Source organism: Cetorhinus maximus, chromosome 20 (genome assembly GCF_964194155.1).
Source record: "Cetorhinus maximus chromosome 20, sCetMax3.hap1.1, whole genome shotgun sequence".
NCBI lineage: Eukaryota > Metazoa > Chordata > Chondrichthyes > Lamniformes > Cetorhinidae > Cetorhinus > Cetorhinus maximus.
The window spans coordinates 65,770,688-65,798,277 of NC_135898.1; the positions used below are offsets into that span (position 1 = coordinate 65,770,688).

At 39.4% G+C, this 27,590-nt stretch overlaps 2 protein-coding genes across 4 annotated transcripts in view; one reads left to right on the forward strand and one right to left on the reverse strand.

Moving 5' to 3' along the window:
- Positions 1–20,085, reverse strand: part of insyn2a (inhibitory synaptic factor 2A) — a 55,384-nt gene extending 35,299 nt beyond the window's left edge. Inside the window, 3 exon segments of the mRNA XM_078564877.1 lie at positions 4,107–4,178; positions 11,849–13,048; positions 19,770–20,085. Coding sequence (XP_078421003.1) covers positions 4,107–4,178; positions 11,849–13,041 — 1,265 coding nt within the window. The 5' untranslated portion in view covers positions 13,042–13,048; positions 19,770–20,085.
- Positions 1–27,590, forward strand: part of dock1 (dedicator of cytokinesis 1) — a 667,847-nt gene that overhangs the window by 303,449 nt on the left and 336,808 nt on the right. The gene's annotated exons all lie outside the window — the stretch shown is intronic.

Sequence of the window (27,590 nt, forward strand, 5' to 3'; positions counted from 1 at the left end):
TTAGGGTTCAGAGAAAGTTCTGGGAACCGTTCGGTGCAGCTGTGAGTTGCATTTTGAATCTCATGTAGCTTGCATCTCACAGAGAAGCCCTGGGAGCTGTTCTGTGCAGGTGCAGATCAGGGCAAGTCCTGGGGAACTGAGAAGGCGACAGAAGGTCACTGGTTCTGTGTTGGAAGAAGTTGGGGCTCAGGGAAGCCCTGGGAGCCATTAATAGTGCAGCCGGGAGACTGGAGTTCGAAGAAACCCAGGGGCAGTGCCAGCTTAGTGAACCTAGTGATCTGTGAAAAAAAAATTGGAAGTGTGCTGGTAATTAGAGGTGGGAGGGCAGCTTTCTGAATCTTATGGAGTGCAGTCTCAGGAGAAGAAACAACGATCAGGAATTGAGCAGTTCTTGAGGCAGTCTGAGTCAGAGTGGCTTTTGAGTAAATTTAGAGGCTAAATCTTCGAAAATGAAGACTTGAAATCCCTCTTGAGGGAATCAGAGTTTTAATGAGATATTATGACTCAAAGGCCACTGATGCCTGGGAGGGTTGCTGAGAAATCCGTGGGATTTGTCTTGGTTGCATATGCCATTTGATGTGCAGCGTGCTGTGTTCGACCATGGTTTGCCTGTTTAATCAAGTTCACCTTGTTAATTCTGAATTTAGAGTATAATATAGATATTGTAGATTGTTTTACTTTTCTGACTTTGCATAGTCAGGTTTATTTTGTTTGCTTAAAACCATGGAATCTTGTGGCTTTATTGTCCTATTGGGTAAGTGGGATTTCAAACATTGTCTATTTTAAACAAAATGCTACTGGTCTCTGACCTAATCGTAACACATTTAAATGGCCAATTAAAGCCAGACTCCCGCCGCCTCTGGCATTTTATCAGCAGTGGGTGGGCCCTTTGTTGCATGGGGAGATGAGCTGGTTAAACCTGGTGGCCTCCCTGTGGGCTTGGGGAGGAGCTGCCCTCCTAATCAGGCACCCTCTGGCCCACGAGGGCTTTGACCACCCTTGCGGCAACATACCCCCTGGCTTCACCAACCACCCATCCCCACTTCCTTGCTGGACCTTCTTGACAGACCTCGGCGATTCAAGACTCGACTCACTTATTTGCGAGGGTGGTGTCCTCTCCGCTGGGTGCAGCCCCAGCAATGCTCACTGTTCCCAGGGGCGCTAATGAGACTGAAGAGCTGCCTGCTCTTTGATTGGCTGGCAGTTTTTGGGGACAGACTCCCATTTTTTAAAGGTACGGGAACCCCAGTGACAACTAATTAGTTGCCAGATGGGCCTAAAATGTGGTTGGGGGTCCCTCAAATTGCCAAGGCATGGTTTCCCTCATCATTATAGCTGTTGAGCGGATTCTTGCCATCCTGACTAAACTCAGCCCATAGTTTCAATAAGAAGAATGAGGGGGGAAAATTTGTTTGCGTTGGCTACTCAGACATATATTGATTCCCAGGGCAGCTACCTGTGGGCCACCACCTGCACGACCCACATACCATTCATCATTGATATTATTGAAGAACGCTCTGAGGGTCGTGGCCTAGGAGCTGCCTGCCTTGGTGAATCAATGTTAAATCTGAAGTGAACCGACATTAATCTGCATAGTGCCACACATTGTGGCACTATGTGAACAAATTTCTTCCCTGCGTCTCTTATGGATCAAAGCCTGTGCTCTTAAATGTGTTACCTATGGCATAGCATGCCAAAGGACTAGCAATACCTTTTTTAAAAAGAACAGAAACAACATGCCCATATTATTTTCCTGCCTAATCCAAAATTCAGTAAATACCATACTGTCAGGTTGTTACATTGAGCGATGGAAAGCTTTATTTACAGGTTAGATAGTTACACAAGTAGAAATACAGAAAGAAAATGGCATTGATTGAATTCATGAAGTGATAAATTAATTTTTGCAGAACATATTTCTTGCACTGTCTGATATTTTGAAAGGCTTTTGGTGGGAAGTCTTTGACTTTCCAGTGCTCTGATTTTGTGTGGGTGTGGAGATATTCCTACCCATTGCAAGCACCTGAAGTGCAGAATGGTGGGTGGTCTCATCAGGGCTAAGGTCCAGCCACGTGAATTGGGCCTTCTATTTAGAAGATACAAAATTCCACTATCAACCGATACTGTCACCCTTGACTACCTTTCAGAGCAAGAGAGGCTATCAGAGTTCAATAAAGAAGCTTTATCAGTGATCCCATGTCTTTTCAAAAATAATAATTATGTATTAGTATGCATACATGTCAACCATATTCATTTTTTGGAAACCAGACCAACCTGCCCACTTCGTTGTGGAATTTCTGTATGTTGTGTTATTACTTTGCAATAAAGAAAGATAAAGCACTTAGGCCAAATGCACAGGATTCTCCAAAAGATCATGTACAAAGCGTCAAGCATATACCGTCAACATGATTTGCCCTGGCCTTATTATTTTGACACATCAGTGCTGCTATGTTGCACGCTGAAGATATGGGCTTTCAAAACTCCAGTATTGGCCTTTCTTTGAATTTATTTAGTATACCTTACAAATATTTATATGGGGAGGTTGAACAAGTGCAGATGGATGTTAGGTTAGGTTACTTACCACGGATGTAACCATCTTCATTGTTTTAAAAAGTTCATCCTCCACATTTAGACCTCCCACCCAGCTTAGTCCTCATTTTTCTTTTCATCTGGTGTGAGTTTGGAGTTGTATTATTGTTTCCGCAATATATTAGCGCTCTTGTTGCTTCCTTAAGCCTCTTTGTTGCTATTGCTGGCAAAGAACATATTGGACCATAGCTTCCGAGCTCCAGGGTGTCGTGTTGGGTTGGTAACCCAAAGATGCGCTGGAGAATCCCGTTCGGATGTTCACAGGTAAGGCTTGTATGGCAGTGGCCTGGAAGTACAAACTTCTCCTGGGCAATTGCCCTGCACTGGGAACCATCCTAAAGTGTGATTTAAATTGCAAACTTCAGATAGTTCCGATTGGCTTACACCAATAGTTACTCAGAAAACGTTAGAGGAATCCAAATCTCTTCTAACTTCTGGATAACTATTGTACAGGCCCACGCCCAACCCCTCCCCCCACAAGGCCTGAGGCCTGAAACCCTCTGCCCTGAGGTCCCCCCCCCAAACCCCTGACCTGACCTGACATGAGGCCCAAAACCCCCAACCCCGAGTGACCTCTGTGTCCCCTCCCCCCTGCGCGACCTGTGTTCCCCCAGCATCCCCCCCACCCCCCCACCCACCAGTGACCTCTGTCCCCCCACCCCGATCAGCCCCCCAAATCCTACCCACTTACCTTATGCATTCACCTCCTCCCTGGTGTGTGAAGGACCTTTAAACTTCAATGGACCTTTCACTTTCCTGGTTTATGGCAGCTAGTGCTGTAAAAAAAAAAGGGGCATGTCTTCCTTCCATCCAACAGAGCTGCTCTTCTCTGGGGCTCCAGGGATGCTCGGAATAGACTGCAGTACTTGGATCTCGCCCGGCCTGAGTCGGAAGGTTGGGCAAGACAGGATGGGAAAAAAAATTAAAATAAAAAGCTCGGAGCGAAGTGGCAATCCAACGCTGATTGCCATTTAGAGGCAGTTCAGGCCCAATATTTATCTAATGTTGAGGGTATGATGCACCAGTGTGGGAGAAGATCACCTGTTTATGAGGGTGTGAATATCTTGACAAGTTTTTTCTCCATAGACTCCATTGACTTTGTAAATTTGCCCCATTGAAACAACTCTCTACTTTTAAGGTTAATGTGGTGATTACTCAAAGACAATTAGAGATGGGCAAAAAATGCTGGTCTTGCCAGTGATGCCCACAACCCATGAAAAAATTAAGACTACAATCATGCATTGTTGGTTCGAAGAACTTTTGTGGCATTTACCATTGCTAGAACCCTAAAGGATGGTGTCCTGGGCTTTCTTGCATTGAGACGGCTGATGTGCATTGTAGACAGAGACTCAAATACATTCAAAAAACAAAGAATTAACTGAAACAAAGTAATCTTTGATGTGGTTTAGTAATGTTTAAAGATTTGATACTTTTTTTTGAGACAGAACCAGAAACTTACATTTTTAAGGAGGTGCAGGTTATCAAAAGTGACTTTGTTTGTGTTTTGATTAGCAGCTTACCTATAAATGATGCATGCACTGTTTCGACAGGTGTCACAATTTGCAGTATCCTGTCCTGTTCGGTAGGAGAGTCTGTAAAGATAAGAGTGCACATTATATTGTAAAAGTAAATCTAATTAGTTTTGAGGGAATAGTTGAAAACTAATTAGATTTTTCGATTTCCAGTTAACATTGACTTACTACCACCATTTAATGTGAATGTTATTTTTTTAAAAATTCATTTTAACTTATATATTTAAATTGATCAAAAGTCCCTTCCATTTTTGGGATAGAAAAATAACCACCTATTTGTTTTTCGATAACGATTTTTAATTTGTTTCTCACACTATGGATCAACATGAAAAACAAGTTAATTTTAAGACAATTTAAGGCAGAATCCCTTTTGACACTTGGCATAATGCATGTCGATATGATTATCATAATTTTTTTAAACGTTAAAATTGATGCCAACTCCAGCAATGACATACCTCTACAATGCTGCCTTCACTAAACCATGAATCTGTGTCGGTGCTTGTTTGTTGGACTTTTCCATCAAGGTTACTGAAAAAACTGGTATCAGTAGTTCATAAATAGAATGTAAAAAATATATATTTATTTAAGTTTAACAGAGAAAGTGTGAAACATGGAAGAGTGTGTCATGTTTTTCTTGCACATCGACAGATGGCCAAAAGCACTGGAAAAGAGAAACATTTGGGTTTGGAGTATAGCTCTGTTTCATTTCCTTCTGTTGGATATATTTGGTAGGTATTTAAAAATTATAAGTATGATGAAGAAGGCATATATTTTTGTTCTAAGTTAAAATCCCCTATCTTTTGTCCTGGTACAACATCGGGCAAAAATTAGATGGTTCTTCACTCATCATTTGCCCTAGTATCTGGTGTATAATTGCAATAAAGAGTTTTGATCCCACGGATGGTAGATCTGATGCATTTGTTTAGACTACTTGGATGACAGATACGCCATGTCTCTATTTCTCTATTTAACAATTGGAACCACTATCTTTTATTAGCAATATGGAGAGGCAATCATGATTTCTTTTGATTGTTGGCCACTTTGTTGTAAATGGATGTTTGAAAAGTAAATTATTCCATTTTTATTTCAGGTTGTATTTTGGAACCACCCCCAACCCCAACACTTTCCTCAGGTGCCATGCCCTCAGAATTTTCTATTCAGAATTCAGATGCTATCTCCAGTGAACCATTGCTGGAGCTTTAGCCATTCCACTAATCTTACCAGATCAACCTTTATCACAAGAGGCAATCGTTCTTAGGTCAGAGCTTTGTTACCCTTATACCTGATTAGGTACCTTGTCCAACCAACTGAATACTCCTTACCATAAAAGTATTGGTGATATACCCGGTTCTTTGTTTTCCCACCGAAAAATAATATTTTGGGAGGTGTTACGAGACCCTATATAGTGTCTGAGACTTGGAAGTATGGTCAAGATATCAACAGTTGTACCAAATTTTGGGCAAGCATTTTACTATTTTAAGAATGTAAGGGATATTAATGTAAGGGATATTAAGACTCTGAAAAGGGTGCAGAGGAAAATAGCCACCCTCCCCTCCAATAGCCACACCCCCTCCAACAAGTGCAAGTACTCAGATTTTTTCAGTTTCAAGATAGATACCATTAATTTAGCTTCTGCTCTGTTACAAATTCAGACCTTTTGCCGCTATCTTCTCAATTTAATAAGTTCACTGGTTATGATCTGAATATCTTGCTTCTGTGGGAATTGGCTGTTGTCAATGTTAAATATATAATAGCATAATGCAGGAACGTAACTTTGTTCTTTTCCATGTTTTCTCTTTTTTGTCTTTCTTTATATATTGTGTTTATTAATTCTACTTTTAAATGTATGTATGTGTAACAATGGCATCCCTATTCCCTATTTAGCCTTGGGTTTTATGATTTGGCCTGGGTCTTGTTATTGCATCTCCCACCTCAATGCTGACAGGGCTGTCCAGTGAAGACTTGCAACCACCAGAGTAGGAGAGATAAGGGACTGACTAACTGATAAGAGATCAGATTTGCTTCACATGATCAACCCTAGTCCTCCATTTGGAGGGACAGTCATTCAGAAATCAATTTTTGTGTATTATTAATTTCAATGTTACCTGAAGCAATGAATCATAGGCCAGGGTTTTCCAGCCCCATCGTGGCAGGACCTGCCACGGGAGATCTGGTGGCCCAGCCAAAAGTCAGTTGATTTTCGGTGGGAGCGGACGATCCTGGCAGCGGGTGGGGCTGGAAAATCCCACCTATATAGTGATTACAACACAGAAAGGTGGCATTCGGCCCATCGGGTCTGTGCTGGCTCTCAGTAGGGCAATCCAGTGTCCCGTTCCCCAGCTCTACCCAAGAATATGTAAGGAAAAACCTAGTTTTAAAAAAAAGTATTTTTTGACAAAGCAAAATCTTGGTTGTAAGTCATTATTGTATTTTGAACTATTACGTGATTCCAAGTGAAAAGCAAACAAAATGCTTTTTTTTCCTCTGGTACAGGAACCTAAATTAAAGGATAAGAAAAACTCAATCGTTTTTCCAAGTAAAAAGCAGGGACGCAAAAGTAATTGTGCATGTCAGGTTGTAAAGTTAGTTCCTGTTCTCTTTGGACAGGAATTTCTGTTATTGGAAATTGAAAACAATTTCCCCAAAGAAATAGTAATATCATAAGCGATATTGCATTTGCAATTTGTAGTGTCCCTCAGACAGCAATGAAACTTAAAGATTTTAAAAATGTTGAAAATTACAAAAAGCAAAAGATAGCTGTAATGTGTATTTTGAAAGAAATGTTTGTATTCCTGTATAATATTACAAAAAGCGAAAGATAGCTGTAATGTGTATTTTGAAAGAAATATTTGTATTCCTGTATAATGTTATTGTAACCAAAATAGTTCTTAATATAATGACATCCTGAAACCTTGCAATAGTGCAAATTTTGGTTGCTAATTTAAAAATACCAAGTGTTGCTTCTGTGGTAGAAGTTGTTTATTTCAGTGCAAAAGCTAGAAAGTTTTACATAAAGTATTCTAAATTGTAAATTAAGGTCTGTGAGATTCTTCATATAAATTATAAGGTGAAAATTACATGTGATTGAAAGAATGCAGCGCTTTTTCAGTCTTGTTTTTGCATGCTTAACATGAAGGCTACAATGCCCAAGTTATTTTAGCCTGGATATTTGCTCTTGGGCCGGGAGCGCAGGATTGGGGCGTTTCCTGGCTCTGCAAACCCAACCCGGGGAATAAATGCCCTGGAAGTTGGGATTTTCATTGACCGGGCCACCCTGCAACGGATGCAGATGTGCTCTTGCACTGTGTTGATGTTTTTAAAGAGAACCCAATAAAACGTAATACAGCCCTCCAGCTCACACCACTTCAAACCGCCCCACCCACACTCACCATGTCCATCAATGCCAACCCATGCTCCCCACCCACCCCCTACCTCCAAGGACCCTCATACCCTCCATGCCACCTCACCACCCTTCTTCCCACCCCCATGGCTGTTTAGAGCCCCTATGCAAACTTTGCCAACCCATACCCCCTACCCACCACCCTTTGCCCTTACACCTACCATGCCAACTCACCCAATATCTACCATGGGCGTACCTCAGGACCCATGCTGAGATAAAATAAAATAAACTCGTATCTATTGATGAATTCACTTTTTTTTAAAAATGTCTCATTAATAAAAACCCATACACTGCATTTACATCCCATCAACTACATCCTTATAAAAACAAACATTTCATTCAAGTGCTTAATCCCCAAGCAAAGCAAACGTTAGAATCATAGTCCCACTTCAAAGAGCCGATAACCACTTGGAGCTGTCAAACAAACTGAAGTGAAAGGCACCCTACTTTGAAAATGGAAGGCCAATGAAATCAGTCATGCAGCACTAATCTGGTAATGGTAACCATCAGGTTTATTGTCAGCAGACAGAGTGAAATAGCAAGCATTTTCTTTTAATAAATACTCTAGACATTTTTTTTCCTCCAGACATTTTTCAAGGATTTAAGGGTAGGAGTTGTAATGCCTTATCAGTTTCTAAGTTGCCTTTAACAGTTCATTTTGAGACTTTAGACAGTTCCAATGAGCTTGACAGTTAATGAGTTTACGCACTTTATACATACATTTATGCCTAATTTTAACAACCTCGAGGGGTACCTGACCTGCCCAAAGATGTCCCAGGATCATTATTAAAAGGGGTACCCTGCCGCTCCAAATAAGCACCCCACCTCTCCAAAGGACTCTATAAAGTTCAGACCTGCTCCAACTAGGTCTAACCTGCGCATGTCATGCTTTACACACCTGGTTCACCAAGATCGTACAAGTGGAGGCTGTTGCTGATTTAAATAGGCAGCTGCTTCCATGAAAAGCGCAAGCGCGCGTCCCGACGCACTGAATCAGACCCTTTCCTGCCCACGTGAAAATGGTAGGTGCCGTGTTCGGGTTTGTGACTTGCGGATTTTGGGTTCGTCCGCCATTTTCATAATGAAGGCGAGGCTCTCCATCATTGCAAACTCCTAGGCCTTTAACTTGCTTTAAGAGTTGTCTAAAATTGCAGTGTAATTGACAATTCTTATGTTCTAAGTTGCACGTGATGCTATTGAACAATTGCATACCCAGTTAGATGCTCCATTTATTTTCACACCATGGGCATATATTTGTGGATCTAATCAACTTTGTCCTCTCTTTCCTCACCTGTCCAAAAAGAAGACATGATCTGTATTATAAAGGCCAAATTGCACTTATCATGCAAGGCAGGATCAGGCGCAGCAGTCTTTTTATCTCCGAAGTAATGTTAGTGTGCAGCATACAATCCTAATACATATTAATAGTTCAATTTTGAACATATCTTGAACAATTATTTTGTTAAGTTTCAGCCTTATATAGCCATATTAAATTTGTGAAGGTTCAAATCTCACCATGGAAGTTTTAGCATTTTAATTTTGTTTAAATGCTGGTACCGGTAACAAGTGATCACAAAGCCGTCAGATTGCCAGTAAAAACCCAACTGATTCACTATTGTCCTTTATGGAAGGACACCTGACCCCCTTACTGTTAAAGGCACGGATATGACTCCAGGACACACCTATATGCTTGACTCTTAATTACCTGCAGTATTGCCTCAGATGTATCAAATTGCTGCAGCATTGGACTGCATCTTCACCCAGATTGACTACAGTGATTCGAGAAGACGGCCCACCACTACCTTCTCAGGGCAGCTAATCGTGGACAATAAATGCTATCTTGGCCACACCACCCACTTCTCTGAACGAATGAAAAAAATATATCCAGATTAGCTGCTTCCTCTGCCTCTCACCACCATGATCACACCTATCTACTTCCCCCAGCAGTGTTCCCTGTAAATGTAGCTGTTAAATGTGGCCCATTCTTTTCAGTGCAAAACCTTTAAGTTCTTTTATACAACCATGCACGCGCATTCGTTATCATGGGGTACAGGCTGCGTGGTAACTTCCAGGCTTCTGTGTAAATATGCACCCACGTAGCTTAATGGGAATGTTGCCCCTCCTCCTCACCCTAAGCCATGATTTCCCCTCTACCTCTTAGCTCCCACCATCCTGTTTCTCCAGTCTCTCCCTCCTCTGCACTCCCTGGCTGCAGTCCCTGATCTCCTCCAATACTTCTGGTCTTCTGTGCTTCCTGGCTGAGACCTGATGCCATTAAATTTGGCAGCACCTGAGCGAAAACCATTCTCCCATGCTCCCTGACCATAAAACAACGCCCCTACTCCCTCCCTGCCTCCAAGCTAATATCAGGGCAATTACTTCGAATGGTGCAATCGAAAACAAAGACCACAAAAAAGGCTGATAGTAATTTAATGACTAAAACTCTTAAAGGGAGTAAACATGCATGGTGGTATTGCAGGCTTCAGTGAATGTAATACATGTCCTGATTAGAAAGGCAGTTTACACCAGCGTTAAGCACACAAAGCCACCATTGTTTTTATTAGTTGGATGATGCTAACATAGATATAGGCCTAATCTGTTACAATAAATTAGATACATTTTAATAAAATCTGCCTTTTGTGCAATGCAAAAACATTATTCCATTTGGTTACTTGAACAGTTTAAAAAGTTTAAAAGAAATATTTTCTTGAAATATATTTGTAACTTAAAAACTGCAAGCTGTGGAAAATGTTGGTTGTTTGGAAAAATTGTCAAGGTTACTGTTCAGACCAAGGTAATTACTGCTCTTTGTTGAATAATTAATCATGGTGTCCTGGGTAGAATACACAAGAGACTAGAAATTCATGTATTAAAGGGTTAAAATGCAAGAAGAAATAATATTATATCATGATACTAATTGCTTGTCCGCTAATAACAGCAACAGTAATTTATTACCTACTGTCTGATTCTCATGATTAAGATATTTATAAAAAATAATCATATACTAATAATGTATAAATTGGATTGGTTTTGAAGAGATAATGTCAGTGTTTCCTAATGTATGTCAATTTTACCTTCTGTTTCATTAACATTTTTTCTTCAGAACTCAACTCTATCAAATATCCCTCTTCCTTGTCTAGGCTATTAAAATTCTACATTATTCTTGCAAAAAACATATTTTCTGATCTTTTTAAAAACTGCTGGTTTGCATGTTAGCCTTTATGTTAAAACAATCTTGGCAATATTGATTTTTTTCAAGCTAGCTTAAGTTTTAATGGACTTGTTTTACTTATTTTTCCATTTTGGTCGAGGCCTTCTAATTTTTTAGATTTTAATTTCCCTTCACAAATCTGATCACTTTTTAAAATCGAAGATAAAACAATTATTCATAACCTTAGAACTTCAGGTTTAATTCACAAAACAATTTTTAAAGGAATTTTTTATGTAAGACATTTAAAACAGTGCTTAAAAATCATCATGCTTATAAAGGAGTTTGTTATCAACTGCTCCCAGTGGAACTTTATTCAGCCATGTGCTCATGACAGACATGACTTATGCTATGCTTCATGTTGATGCTGCTTGTTGGAATAGAGAGAAAATGAAGTGATACCTTCGTTAAACAAACATTGTAATTATTTTTACCAATACATTATAACATATTTTCCTTAATTTAAGAAAGCATTGTGGTGGAATGTAACTAACTTGCTCAGTACTTTTTGATCATGTCATAATCTGATTCTCCAGTAGTGAGACATGATAATCCTCCAGGAAATCATCTTATACCGCTTACAGTTCTCACTGGCTGCAGCATAATTCTAACCAGAACATAGCCACAGTGAAAATATCCCCAGCTGGTCCAGGATCTTCTGGGGATGTTGAAATGTGACTGCCACATGAGCGGAATTCTGTGCATATATTCAAGCAGGTATAAGAAGAGTTTTTTTCATCAATGACCTCAATGTAATCTACAATGAAGTGCAGCTGGCAGTATAACTTCTGTCTACTGGCTGTGCATTGCACTCACTGGCTATTAATCTGAAAAGGATAAGTGCAGTTTAAGTTATTATTTAGTCCCGTTGGACTCGAGTTTAAGCTTTAGAAATTTCTGGGAATCCACCTTGAATTTTACTGATCAATATATTGCATATGAGCCATCCATGTTATTTGGTATGCACTTCATTAATAATTTTGACATCTAACCTTACCTCTGCTTTCTAGGTCACCATGTAACAGTTCTATTCCTGACTTTTGTTATTTGGACATACATACTTTTTTAAGTTTAAAAATGAATGTGTATACCTTTTCATAAAACAATTTTTTGTGGTCTTACCCTTCTCTGAGGGCTTCACCTTTTTCTAATTCTTGAATAACCCCAAGTAACACTTTAATGGTTTCCTGACTGGAACTGATCAGGTTTTCCATTATTTGCAGCTGTGCTTTCAGATCCATCACTTCTGTAAGAGGCATGATTTGCTGATTTGACTCCATTACAGATACTGCTGTCTGATTAGACTGACTTTGACTTTCACCACTGGGTGCAATTTTTGACACAGTGGATTCAGAGGGCTCTTCACTTTGTGGGGACTGTACTGAACAGGCTTGACCATTCACGGGCAGAGAATGCAGACTGGTTGGATGCAAAGTTCTCTCATGTACTTCCTGTGTTGTCATATTTTGTGGGGAGTCCTGTGTAAAGGAATTAGAAGAATCAGGCTGCGTAAGTTCACAGTTGGCTTCTGTTAAGCGGAAGGAGGTGAACTCCGTTAGCTGCAGCTCACGTAGCAGTGATTGATTAAAGTTCTGATTTTCTGATGGCACCTTATCATATTTTGCCATATTGCACAGCTGGTAATTTTGCTCAGTTGGATTAGAATCTGTCAACTTTAAAACGTGAGAGGGCTCTTCAGTGTAACTGTGTATTTCTGGATCTTTGCTGCTAGGATCATCAAAACTGTCACTACCAGCCTGTTTATTCACTTTGATGAAGTTATTATGTGAGCTGATATCCGGGTTCTTTTGATTGCTCCGCTCTGCACTGCTAATAGTGTGTTCTCCTGAATTTTTATTGAGGTCACTATCTTTAATATCAACTGCCCAATCATTGTTTTGTCGCCTGAATGTGTCAACAGTTGGAGCAATTTTAATGACATTCACTTTCTTCCTTTCCAAAGGGAATGTCTGATACCGCTTTTTGAGATCAGGAGATGTCTGCACACCTGTGCTTCTGGTTACATTTGGGATTGATCTTCGTGCAGGCACTGTCATGTATTTGCGATAAGCTGCCTTATAAGAAATAGCTTTCATTGTTTTTTTGTCCAGTTGCTGTGCTGCAGAAAGTCTCTTTTCTTGTTCATTCTGAGCTTCCCGGATATCTTTAAATCTCACCTGTAGGGCTTTATTTCTTTTTCTAATCTGCCTATTTGGATCCAATGCATACTTCATCTCCAGTGTTCGTGAAGCTGCTTGCTCAGCTTCATTCTCTGTACTTGTGAGTTGGCATCTGCTTGGTTCCTTACTGACCATCTTTTACCTACAATTGAAAACAATGAGGAATTTTTTTAAACACAATTTGCAAAGTATCAAGAGCTGTGAGTGTAAAAATCTTGGTTGCAAAATTATTTTTGAACTGAGCATGAGATGCACTCCACAACAGAAAGATTTTATAATTTGAAAATATAAGTAGTGGTACACACCAATTTTAGGTCACACCTCTTTGGAAGTGCTAATTTTATACATAAACAAAAACTTACCGTCTTGACTGAATTCCTTCAGCCTTTATAAAAAAACGTTTGCAAGTTACTGAAAATTAATTTTAGGCTATGTAATTTATTTTTGAATTAATTCGTCTCTCCCTCCCAACTCTACTCCAGCGGCTGCAACCTAAAACATTATGGCAAATCTAAAATAAAACACTTTATAAATCTGACGGTTTTGCTATTCTGCGCAAGGGCCACTATTGCTTTGGAGCAAGACTGGCTTGTCTCAAGACTAGAGATCAACTGAAACCTAAGCATTTAATTCTAAGCACCTGAAATCTAAGCATTTAATTCTTTAAAAAAAAATTCAGAATAAATCAGCTCAACTGTCCTTGATTGTGTTTCATTGCAATTAAACTTTTTACAGCTACATGTATTTATTGGTACACATCTGGACTGAAAACCGATGCTGGAAATGAGGTGATAGGATCCTCTCAAGAAATATATAATCTTTGACTTGAGTGAATGCGCAAGCAAAGTGCAAGCAGGTGCTGATGAATTCATTCAGGGAATCAGCAGGCAAAACCCCTTTAGCTGCATCAGAAATCAAGTACTGCCAGTTTGACAGCAATGATATGTGTGCCTGATTTTGAAAAAGTGTACTTCACATGTGTGGCGTTTTCGGGCTGTGTTGGAATAATTGTTAACCTTGACCACTGAGAATGTTCATTTACCAAGATTAGTTCTCAATGAAAATATTGTTTCATTACGTCACAACAGAAAGGCATGAAATGTGTACTGAAAAGCAAAAGGAAAGGCTAAAAAACTTATTTGCCTGAGTAAACTGAAGTTTCATTAGCCGTAGACTTTATTCAATGTTGAAGTCTAGTTATTTTGTTTTTAGGCTTTAAGTAGGGATTATTTTAACCCTGTCTGCCCAACGAAAATGTGGGTAGGCATTTAAAATGCTTGAAGTTACTTAGTCATCCTGAAGTTATCAGGAACCTGGTACCTGTAATTTTAGCCTGCAGGGCATCAGTTCAGAGTCAGTGGGACCCTTCGCATACGCATTTGAATCTCAGTAACATTATTGTGAACTGACTTTAATTTTAACTCGGGTCGAAGCATTAAAACCATTGCAACTTTTCCACCAAACCAACTGGAAATGGAAGAGGGTCTCGGTGCTTCCAGCCCAGGACAGCTGCTCCAAAGACATGGTCCCTAAAGGAAAGAAGACTGCAGCCCCTGATTCAGTGACCATCCCTGGGATGCTTTCTGCACACGGTTGGAGCCTGCCGCAATGTCCTGTACCCCCATTCTGACTGCAGGAGGCCCATCAGTGTCGCCATTCAGGCTTGGGAGGTGGTGGCAGTGGTGGTCAGTGCCAATGCTGTACAGAAGAGGTTCGCCATCCAGTGCAGAAAGAGGATGAACTCGTCCATGCCATCAGGGTAAGGCAACCATCCCATCACTCTAAACTCTCACACTCACAAACCCAACACATATTCACTGGCATATCATTCACTGCCAGCTCAAGGTACATCACCACTCTCTCTCTCTCATGCACCCTCACATCTGCATCTAGCATCATCTCTTCTGGAGACTGCCTCCTCAGCCTTCACCCTCTTGAGGCCACTTGCACAGATCAACATATGTCCCCACACATACCCTCTGATAACCCCTTCTTCAGTAATGCCCTAGCTCTGCAGCCTCTTTTCTTGCCTGAGGCCACATCGCCTACTTCTCCAAGCAAGCTATATGACTTTGAAAAGCAGCCCCCCCACCACCCCCCACCTTATGGCTGGTCTCGCAAGTGGAGACTTGCCTGTGAGCCCCCTAAAAGCGATGTGGTGCTGCCTGCAAAGCCTCGCGCTGATGACTGTGAGTGCTGCTCAAAGACAGGTAGGCAAACAAACCTCGAAGTCACAAGTGAAGTGTAGCTAACCAGGTGCAGGTCGCTTATGTACAGTTGTGGAATGCCGATGTAATAAATTGAAGTTCCCGACGTGCGGCAATGGGAAATGTAGCCCGCTATTGATGGACGGAGTGGATGATTGCAAACTGGTTTTACTACAATTTGAAAACGATTTTTGGCCTTCCTGCCATATTGCCCACTCATGCCTGTCATGGCATCCGACTGCAGCGGGCATGGAAAATTCCACCCAAAGAATTTTTTTTCTCTGTTTTATTTTGTGGAACCAGGAGGAAAACAAATCCTTTTCCTGGCCTCACTACAAACCTTCCCACTAACCTGGTATCTCAGCACTTGTCTCAACATCCTACTTCCACCTCAGCTTCACATAGAAGCCTCCTAATTTCTTGATGCTCCAACCCTGCCAACCCACCCCCCACCACCCCACCAAATGTTTAGTCATCATTCAATGCTAGCAGCTTGCCAAAATTGTCCTAGTGAGGCCCAACCATGAAAATTAATTAAGCCTAAGGCCAATGCCAATGGGTGGATGGCAATGCCCACAGCTGACAGCATTGGGCACACAAAAATGTATCCCATAGTTAAAATAATGAAATTTTCAAAATGTTCTGTTCAATCTTCACATCATTTTATATGTTTAGGCATTATTATACTGCAGAATGATTTATAGTATTCAAATATTATTTCTTTATGTTATTAAGTCCAAAAATGAGTGTGATTAAAATTATTATAGATTTAGGTCAAAGCGTTGAAAACATCTGATTTGCAGTCCAGGCAGCTCAACATAGAGATATTGTTTCCTTTCAACAGACCTTTACAGATGAATTGTCTTGTTGCTACAGTTTATAAACAAAACTATACTCCAGATATTACTGAACAACTGAACAGAGGTTACGCTTTCCAGAATGAAATGTTTTCCTTTTTATCTTTCTTAACATTATGAATCATAGCAACAGACATTGTATTATTCACATATGTACAACTCTTTTACTCCTACATTCTTTATTCAATTCTCTATTTTCACGGTATGTTTTATAATATCTAAAAAGAGAAAGAAAGACTTGAATTATATCATGCCTTTAAAGTCCTCAGAGGTACCAAAGGACTTTACAGCCGATGAGGTACTTTCAAAGTGTGGCCATTGTTCCGCTGGAGAAGCGGCAGCCAATTTGCACGCAGCAAGCTCCAACAAGCAGCAACGTTATAACGACCAGATAATTTTTAAAAATGTTGATTGAGGGATAAATATCGATCAGGACACTGAGAACAGCTCTCTTGCTGTTCCACCTGAGAGAGAAAGCAGGGCCTTGGTTTAATATCTGATGCAGAAGATGGCACTTCCAACAGTTCAGTGCACCCTCAGTATTACACTAGGGTGGCAGCCTAGAATTTTGTATTCAAGTCTGTGGAGTGGGGCTTGAACTCCTGACCGTCTGACTCAAGCGAGCATTCTACCAACTGAGCCATGGCTGACACAACATGGCCACCTGAGTAGCAGCAGATTCTTAAAAGGTGATAATTTAAGAGATATAATAAAATTGAGATTGGGAAATTTAGTAAGCATTATGCTGGCATTAATTTGTTCTTTTTACTTTTAAATTCTGTGTAACATCTTTCAGAAATGTTATAATCTCCATGTCACAGGCAGAAATGCCTTGAGAGTGGAAAGTACTTGTCATTTTGCACAATTCTTTCCTAAAGGTTATACACCATCTTTATGTAACTCAATTCATGATGTAGACAAACATCACTGTAGTTTCAGGACAATGCTACCTCTTCACCTGATCCAAAGGCAATCTCTTGGGATGTTTTGGGAAGTATAATTTGAATACTTTGAACTTTTCTCCATATACCGCAACAATTATATAAAATGTTTAAAACGCTTTATAAATGAATGATTTGCAAATAAACATGTAATGAACCTGTAGTATAACTGTTTGAAGGATTATGTACTCTTTAAGCTGCCACATAACCCTCCTACACTTTTTGGGGTCTATATTTCAAAACTGTCTATCCTGGTCGGTACTATTGTTTTCTTATGGTATTGAGCATGGTATGAGTTACTTCCTATTTAATATTATGTGATTCATAAAGAATTTTGAACTTCAAAGTCAAAGATGGAAATATTAATTGTTAATGGTTCTGATTTCTGAATTTTTAATTGGTTTGGTTTACAGTTCAGGCTTAATGAACACATTTATATAAAGACTATTCTAGTACTTTTACTACAACATAATTATTTAATTTTCAAAAGCTATTTGATTATACTATGATGTTCATTATTTATCATGAATATTGGATTGTATTTCATGGCATGGCTAATTGGAAATTTCACTTTCTAAAATAAACAAAAATGGAGCCAGGATATATGACTTGCAATCATTGAAATTGACTATAAATGCATTTGTCTTATGCAGGTTGTCTTATGAGGAAAGATTGGACACGCTAGGCTTATATTGCTGGAGTTTAGAAGAGTAAGAGGTGACTTGATTGAAACATATAAGATCCTGAGGGTTCTTGACAGGATGGATGTGAGAGGATGTTTCCTCTTGTGGGAGAATCTAGAACTAGGGGGTCACTGTTTAAAAATAAGGGTTTGCCCATTTAATTCAGAGATGAGAAGAATTTTTTTCTGAGGGTTGTGAATCTTAGGACCTCCTTTCCTCAAAAGGCAGTGGAAGCAGAGCTTTTGAATGTTTTCAGCTCAGAGATAGATGGATTCTTGATAAGCAAGGGGGTGAAAGATTATTGGGGGTAGGTAGGAGGTTACGGTCACGTCAGCCATGATATTGAATGGCAGAGCAGGCTTGAAGGGCCAAGTGGCCTACTCATGCTCCTAACTCGTATTTTCATATGTATGTTCGTATATTGTTATGGTGACAGCATTTTTTAAAGAAATGCAGAAAGTTGGTGACATCTATTTGAAGTGGCATTATGCATTATAGTTGTAATGTTACCTTTGGGTTCAGGTCATATTCTTTGCATATTTTAGACCTAGATCATGATTACTTTTATTCAGTGTAAGTAAGAAAGTATTCATTTCTCTACTTCAGCCATGCCAAGAATAGATTTCTACTGCTAAATTCTATTTGAAAGCACCTTGTGTTTCAGCGCATCTTATGTAAATTCAGCAATAACAAACTGACCAGGAACATATTCAACTGAATCAATTATTATGTAGATTCCATCTACAATGAATTCCATATGCATATCAGTTCCAAATTGGAAAAGGTCACAATACAAAAATTACTTACTCTAAACAAATAAGTTTTAGTCAAGGATCCTTCTAATAATTTTACAGCTTTAGTTAACAAAAATATACACCTTTTAAAAACTCATTTATAGCTTTCACTAAAGAATATCGCTTAATGAAGATCATCCGCAGAAATATACTTGAAACGTAAATTATATCTAATACTTGATATTATTCAGAAACATTGGACAAGAAATGATTCCCTGATATTTTGATTTTTTAGCTTAGTAACTCAAAATCAACTTCACGATAAACTGAGATGAAGATATTGATGAAATTCTGATTAATAACATTACGATGAAGTATCTCAAGGTTTTAGTTCTTAAAACTTTCAAATAACTGAACTTTGTTAGCACTGAGATAGTATATCTCTAATATCCTTGATTGTGCACTTGACCATTAGTAAAATGCAAGTTTTTCCTCAAATTACTGAGACAAAATGATAATTGAATTGCCTCATCATTCATTGATTACTTGATCATAACATTTATCAGATAGCCAATTTTAAACATCAAAAAGTGCCCTTTAAGGAAGAAGTGAAGTGTTAAAATGAAGTAATCTTTTCCATGCTGCAAGCCAGTGGTTATGAAACAAAATGGTAAAATGGACTACTGTTCACTTGAGCCTAACCATTTGTAAGCCACTGTAGCAAGCTTAAAATTGATGTTGGAGGCGTTGTTTCTAAATTGTTGCTTGCAGTGTAGACAAATAATTTATTTTTCTAAAGTTGCTAAGCTGGGGAATATTTTCTCGAAGGATTTAAAAGCCATGAGAATATTATTTGTCATCTTTTCAGCATTATAGAGGTATGGTACGTTGTTGTATCTTTAAAAGGGATTTCCAGGGTAACAGGCACACAATAAAAAGCAAGCTGTACTGTGAGTATCCTGAAGTGCTTTAATTATTTCAGATCATTGTCTTGTAGTTTCTCCTTGTCATCGTTGACCATCAGATCTCACTGGACAGTGTACCACAGAAGGCTTTTATGCTTGCCTGTTCTCTAAATTATTTCTGTCAAGCAGACACTTATAAATTATTTGATGATAGAAAAGCTACTGCATTGGGGATGCAGGTGAAAAAGCTCATTTGATTTGGATTTTTTGTCAAGAATCTGGCTAGTAAATTCCTCAAAATGAATCCAATTAAATTCAATGTAAAAGTGTAGTAGACTTTGGAAATGATTACAGTTACAAAGTGCAAGTAGAACATAATTTTCCTTTCAAGGTAATCTGTTAAGTATGTTGTATTTAAGGTCTGTGTTATACACGTTCAGATCTACATTTTTAAATTAGATATATCAGAAATTTATTTAAATATTTTTTGTGGGAAATGAGAGGGTTCTGCAATTACAATAGAAATGATTGCTTACCTTTAGATAAATTAGAAATGAAAGCGCAACGCCTGTATGCTGCTTCTGTTGTGAAAATCCATGTGTATGTGGAGTAGATTTTCAGTAATGATCCAGCACTGTAGAATATGAAGTGTTAGCTTACTTTCCAAGCTGCACATTAAGCTATTGCTCAAAGTTCCCTCTCCTCCATAGTATTTAGTCTGCACCTTTCTCTTTATAACAGTGAGACATTTAGCCAGCTGTGTCCAACGATGCTTTCGTTAGAGGCAGCCACGCACTTATGAAATTTCCTGTTACTGAGATTGCCGTGTGCAAGCTCTCCAGGCTGCTGGGGAAGTCCAATTTCTATCAGCTGCTACTGGCAAGCTGTGCATGCAAAGCAAGACCTCGCCTCCTTATCATCTTGGCTGAGATGTTTCAACAGTGGATACATGCCAGCAAGCTATTACACAAACTGAATTCCAGGCTTCTTGAAGTGAGAGTGAAAAATGATATTTTGCTGCAGTTTTTTTTAATTGGATGTTTTCTGCCCACATGTTCCATGCTGACATTTGAGAGAAAACAATCAATTCCTGTAGTATTGTAGACTGCTGGCTCCCCACTAGGGAGAGTTAGAATATAACTGATTTTAACCCTTCTTCACATGTAGCTGAATTTTAATGAACTTGTTGAATCTGATACTCAGACCATTCTACAATTATGTACTAATATGTGCAACTGATCATTGAGCAAAAAACGTAAAATATAACTGTTCAGTTAATATGTTTTCTAGTCTTTGGGCTTGTCAGTCTGTTGAGCACTATTGAACAATTAGTTTAACTAAAGCTGCATGGCAGCTTTGTTAATTATTGCTTTCCTCTGCCACTTAGTGGCAGGACATTTACATTCCAAAGAGTACTTTGCCATATAGGCTTCTTTTTAAACTCAGATTTTTTTTAAAAATTGAAGCTACTTTTAGCAGTATCTGAATTTTATTGCATCTATTTTAGCCAAAATTCTAAAATCCACATATCTCATTGGCATTCAGATAAAATAAAACAGTAACATTATATTTTCAAAGCAAGGGAGGTCATGTGAGAGCAGTGCATACTGAAAGTTGGCAGCTTTTATTTAATTGCGAAGGGACTGCTGTCTGCATCAATTGACGCATATAGTGGTGAACTGTTGGGAGTCGTTCATCAGTTTAGTCAGTTGGGAGCACTACCATCATTAGTTGGTGAGCTAAAAGCAATTCTTTTCATATTGCTGCATCTTCAATGACATTAAATAGGTCACTGCTCTTAGACTTGTAATGTGACTCTGGAGATTTTTCTTATTGGGGAATCATAACATGCAGAAACTGCAGATGCATTTCATTTGAACAGTCACTTGTTAGTACCTACCCCTGCTTAGATGTATGTAAAGCTAAATTATGCATGTTGCCCAAGAAAATCTTCTTTCTGTACGCGACCATTCAAATGCCACCTTTTGTCCAGCTTCAGGATTTTTCTGTAGTGCCCTTTTAAATGCAGATCAGTTTATGAATAACCCATTATTGTATTTCATTGCAATTAACCATTTCAATGTGAGTGAACTAAAACTTAATTGCTATTCTTTTACAACAAATATGGTTTGTAGGTAGCCAGCAGTACTACGCAGACTAATATGGGTTACAAATGTTTGTAATTTGTGTCAACAATATGAACTTAGTTTTTGTAGAGCACTGAAATGTAATTTGATGAATGGGCAAAGATCGCATTTAGTGTCTAAAATAGGCACTTCTTATGTCTAAGAATCATTTGAGCTTGTCATTGTTACTGATGATTTGTGTTTAGTAAGGGTCTTATTGATTGCACTCCTGAAGGTCTTAATGTATGTGCGGGCTATAAAGCTTCCTTAGGCAATATGTTCAAGAAGGTTATGACATGTAGCAGAAGGTACTATGAGTGTGTTTAAAGGACTTAGGGATGCGTGTTATCAGAATATTGTATTAAATGTGTTCAAATTGCACTTTGTACTCCACAGGATAATTGCAGACTTTTGCGCACACTGGACTGCATTTTACATACCCAAATAGGGTACACTGCCCCCCTGCCCTGATGAAAAATTCGGTGTGATGTCATGTCAGCAATACAACATCATCACTTCAGTCTCCCAAATTATGGAAGTTGGAGAGCGGAAATCAGCAGCCCGCCCACCATTTTGAAATCACTAATTAACAAACTATTAAGCTTCTTAACGTCCCAATCGTCCGTAATTTTTCATTGCTTGCTGCATTTTTAGGTGAGGGATGAGCAAAGGTTTGGGAGTCTTTTACGCCTGCTAGAACGTGACAGCATAAGGGTCGTAGAAAAAGCGGATCTGATCGGGAAGTTGGCAGTGTCTATGATTTTTAATGACATTTTTTGTGTTTTGAGTCTTCAGTACTAAATAAAGAATGATTCAGAGAGCAGGAGGCGTTTACAATTCCAGCCATGACCAACTTCCTGTTCACAACAGTAGCCCTCTGCCACATTTTATCCTGGCCTACAGTGCCAATTGGGCATGGAACCCCCTTTGCACCTATAATTGGCCTCCATTCTGCTGGATGGCCATTAATTGGCCATCTGACACTTGATTGAAGGAGCAGAGATAGCTGGGGTGAAACTGAGCAGACCACTCAGTTTCCGTTCCGCCTTCCTCACTGTAGGGAAAAGTAAAATCTAGCCCATAATCTTTTCAGATGCACCATTTTTTTTATCAATATATAGTTTTTAATTTGTTCCGTTTCACACTCTAATAAAAGTTTATTGCCACTTTGAGATGATAAATACAATAATGCAAGCACACTTATGGTCTCCTTAAAGTATGTTATTAAATTTACAAGATAATTTGGAATGAGAATATTACAGCTAATTGGTTGAAGCACACTATTTTCATATTAGCAGGAACACAAAGCGTAAAAAGTACTGTTTTAATGCTTCACCCAAAAATATAATGGCATCTGCCCTAGTTATCTTCATAAGCAAAAGCAATGTGATTTGTCAGTAATGTGTTTCTGTTGTTAACAGTTTGCCAAATTCAAGTATTGCTTTGCCTAAAAATTCCCTGTTAAAGATAAAGTGTGCTGGGCCATCCCCAAAAAGCACTTGATTGTTTCTCTCTGCAGGAACTGCAATATTTTACTGATATACATGTTGGTGATTGGCAGGGGAGAAGCATGTGGAGTGAGAAATGTGATCTCAGATGCATGGGACTTGAAGATCATTGGAAAGGGAGGATGGGACTCCAATACATGGAATATTTGGATGGAGGAAAAAATACAACTTTTTTCCCAACCAGTCTGCTTCAGATTTAGCAGGCCAGCTTTCTGAGCTGTAATGGTCCTCTGTACCTCAGTAGCTGCACATGCATTTGCTGAAGAAATGCAGAAACAAATTAATGTATAAGAAAGGAAATTGTGGCCATAACAATTGACTTCATGGCACATGTTTTATTATGCTACAGGTGCCATTTTGTGTGCAAAATTGCATACGCATTATGCACGCACACCATTGCTGTGAGCTTGGTGAGGGTGCTTTTAGGGATGTTAGGAGCACGCTCCAGAAATACGCAGAATAGGCTGATCATGAGGTCAGTCAGCATTTGGTCCTTATTTGGACTGTAGGGGTGCCATTTTGAACTTCTGTGTTCCCACTAATGCCTTCTCTTAACCTCACACAGCTAACTATGCGTTCAGCAGCAGGAAGGAATACCCACCAATGCTATTTAAAAGGATCATCAACTACTGCTGATTTATTTCTGCTGGATGTTATTGGGTTGATCTGGCTTGTACTCTTATTTAAAGTTGATGAACCTTATAGGCAGTGGTGTTACACTTGGTGACAGTCTTGCTTCTCACTTCAAGGGTTCTATTCACAATACTTGATCTCAGCCATGGCTGCTGTAGCTTCCATCCGCCTTGGCCTGCAGCACCACAGGAAGATTTAGAGCAGAGACAATGCAGAGGAGGACATGCTGGTCGAAAAAGGAGGAGGAGTGGGGAGAAGAGCTCTCATCAGGAGGCCATATCCACCCAGGTTCTTTAGGAAGCATTCTCTTACCTTAAGTTCAGCGAAGAGAAATGTGTGCAATGTTCCATGTTACGAAGGAGGTGCTCACTGAGATGTGTCACCTGCTGCAGGCAGACATGTGGCCTCAGGGAAGGGTGAGGGCAATGCTGCCAGTGGCTGTAAAGGTGACCATGGTCGTTAATTTCTTCGCATTGCAAACCTTCTAGGCTGGAAAAGTGATATCTCCCAGTTTGCCATCCATTGCTCTATCAAGCAGGTGAATAATAATGTGTATGTCAGGAGAGGGAATATATTACATGCTGTCTTACCAGAGAGAAGCAGATGGAGTGTGTATGTGACTTTGACAGGGTATTATTTACTGCACAATTTGCTTTTCGGGCGCCCTATCTAAATGTAGAGATGTACCGCAACCACATGGGTTTCCACTCCCTGAATGTGCATTTCCTGTGCAACCATACCCAGCATATCATGCAGTGAATACTCAGCATCAGACTAGCAGCCATGATGTCTTTATTCTGCACCAGTCTGCTGTACCATCGTTGTTTGAACCACCATGCAAAACCAAATGGTGGCTAATAGGGTCAAGGACAAACCACAAACCATCAGGCTTATGACTCCAGTGTGCAAACCAGTCACATGTGGGGAGCATGCATTTAATGAGAGCCATGCTGCCACACAAAATCTGTTGCCTGGACTGCTTAGCGCAACCCTGAAGTACTCACTGGAGCATGTTTCATGGTTTATTGTGGTCTACTGCATTTTGCTCAACCTCTCTATCATGAGGGCACAGCCGTTGATGCCAGGTATACAGTGAGTAACTGATGAGGAAATAAAAGGGAGGAGGCAACTAACACATTCCCTTTCTGGCCAGGCTGGCTGTGATCAGTTCATCCGACTATGGTGCCAATGAACACAACCCAATTCCCCATTCTATAAGAGTCCTGATTTTATGTTCTCCCAGTTACTGACCATCACAGTGTCCCCTTGGCCACAATACCAAAATAAAAAAAGTAGTTTGGTAGTACAGAACTTGAGTATTGCTGAAAAAAGAGGCATGTCAAAGCTTTTCATCTTCCACTCATCAGGATACTTTGCAAGAACACCAGTATAAGGGGAAAACAACAATTTATACTGTAGGTGAAGAGAATGCTGATTGGCTGGCAAGTGGATTCTATTGGTAGAGACGTTGCCATGAAGAATACACCAGTGATGGTGACTGGTAGTTAACTGCTAAGCAATTTTTTGAAATTTAAACCAGGCCGCTTGACCCTGATTGGTCAAGGCATTGCCCTGAGGAATGAGTCAGCGAATGGCTGTCATTTGTTTTGTTTAGTTGAAATGGGTGCAATGTGTGTACATGTTTGTTCTATCTGCGAAAAACAGGGCCCTGTGTACTAACATGTAGCTTCTAGTACATGCAAATGCGCCACACTGTGAGCCCAACTGACAATCTGAAATTGGCTGTCAGCGTAATTCCTAGCACACTGAGGATTATTTAGCAAATGTTATCCAATTGTGGAATCACATCTAATGTTGGACGCTGTTTTGAGTTTTGCAAGCATGGGCTGGTTGTTACGGTCTGTACCTTGCCCATTGTGGATAGTGGCTGGGACATGATGTTTGATACAATACGCCAGTCTTTGAGACATATGGCCTATATACCCAGCATAACACTGGCGCTGAAATTCATATACCACGTTATTCATTTGTGTGATTGGCAGAATGTCTTTTCGGCTTGACAGCAGCATCCTGTTAGTGACGAGTACCACTCGTGTTACTACTGCATAGTAGCAGCGTGAAACAGCTAGTTTCACTGTTGCTCGCATATTTGAGATACTCTGTCCTTCCAGGATAATCTAAGATATACTGGGCACTTCTCAACGCTGAAAGTGATGGCCTTAGGCCTGTTCATAAGTTTGCATAATATACAGTGTGAAATGATTTGATCACGGTAGATATCCTGCAGCATGCCTTGATGTGCCCTATTTCAGCATCAAGTTTACATGGTGAGCAAATGGCTCAGGCCCTATTTACAAGGTTGCCGATGAGACCAATCTTATAGCATGTGGAACTATAAGAATCCCAAGGCGTATATTGACCAGTGAAGGTAGGTTTGCGGTAGACCATGGTAGAGAACCCCCGGCAGATTTCTCAACTAGTATGTCATGGAAGGGGAGTTCATTTGACTGCTCTATTTCAAAGGTGAATTTGAGCGTAGGATGGAGACCATTAAGATATGTAAGGAAATTATTACATACAGCTGCAGATTTAAATATAGCGAAGTATCATCTGCATTTTGGAAATATGCAAGAGGTTAGGTGTCATTCCATCGAAGATATGTTTCTCATGGAACTCAACAAAGATGTTTGCGAGAGCTGAACAGAGAGGGGATCCCATGGCAAGACCATCTATTCGGGCGTGCATCATGTCATTGTTGTGTAAATTGTTGTTTTCCCCTTATAGTGGTATTCTTCTGAAGTGTCCTGATGAGTGCAAGATGAAAAGCTTCGACATGTCTCGTTTTTCAGCAATCCTGAAATAATTAGTTTAGCAATGCAGATAATTAAATGCAAAAAGCATTCATTTGTACTTTAAATTTGATATTTTGTCAGTCTGAAATTTAAGAAATTGTTTTAATTGCCAGTGTCTTGTTAATCCTTATCCCTTTCTCAAAAAAACAAAGGTATTGTATGGTTAATTGATACACTGTAGTTAGTACTTAAAAGGAATATCTAATCATTTTATGAGTCTAGAATATTCTTAACTCATCTAGTCTTACCTTCCCCTAAACCAGTCAGAATTTCAAGATGCAGTAATGAACCTATGGTGTAGCTTCCATGGCAGGTGGCAATGATGAACTGAAGTTTGATCAATTGGTACTGTATTGTTGCAAGAGTGCTGATCTATTTCATAGAAATCATTCTTTTCATTCTTAAAATTCATCAGTAAAATTATACACTTGAAATCTCAGTCATTATACTGCAAACTTTGTCAATCAAGACATAACACTTTTAAAAATATTAAAGCATAGCTGTGAGATTTCTGTGATACTGAAACCAGAATCACAGATAAAATTGTTACAATTAGTTTGGTTACAGCCGTGTCACATTGCGTTTGTTGTCTTTTACTCTCATCTTCATAATGTCATATTTATACAGTTCTTATTTAAGACCTGCACAAAACCTATTTGAAGAGCTGTAATATATTTTGCTGTTTGAATTTCTGTAATTCAGTTTGATTATATACTTTGTGAAGAATGTATGTGCATTTTATTGAATAACTCAATTAAGATAATTGTCATTACTCACTGGGGATAGTGCGCTTTAATATCAAGCCCCACTGTTCCACAAGCCGTGACAAATGTGATAAGGTTGACCAAACCACCAGATTGCCCCAATTCTACCCAACTGTTTAATTTAGGTTACCAGATTATGAGTACCAGGTTTGTAAACTTAATAAGTAAATAACTATTGAAAAAAATGTTTTTAACTAGTTGCAAAAGAAAGAAATATGAACTGCTAAGTTCTAACTCAATAACTTAAACTCTACCCCTTCTTAAACCCCTATACACAAATACACACACATATAAGACACACACAACATGGATTTTAAGGGTGAGATAAAACTGTTCAATAGCAACAATGCAGAGTACAGGATTAGATGCGTTGATTTTGATTGATGTCTTCCAAATTCCTTGCAGTTTGTTGATGACACGAGGTGGTCTCCCAGCACTTTCAGTCTGTGGTTCACGGGTTGAAAAACTTGCTTTTCAATGTCTCTACTGGTGATTTTTTTCCCCTTTTCCTCT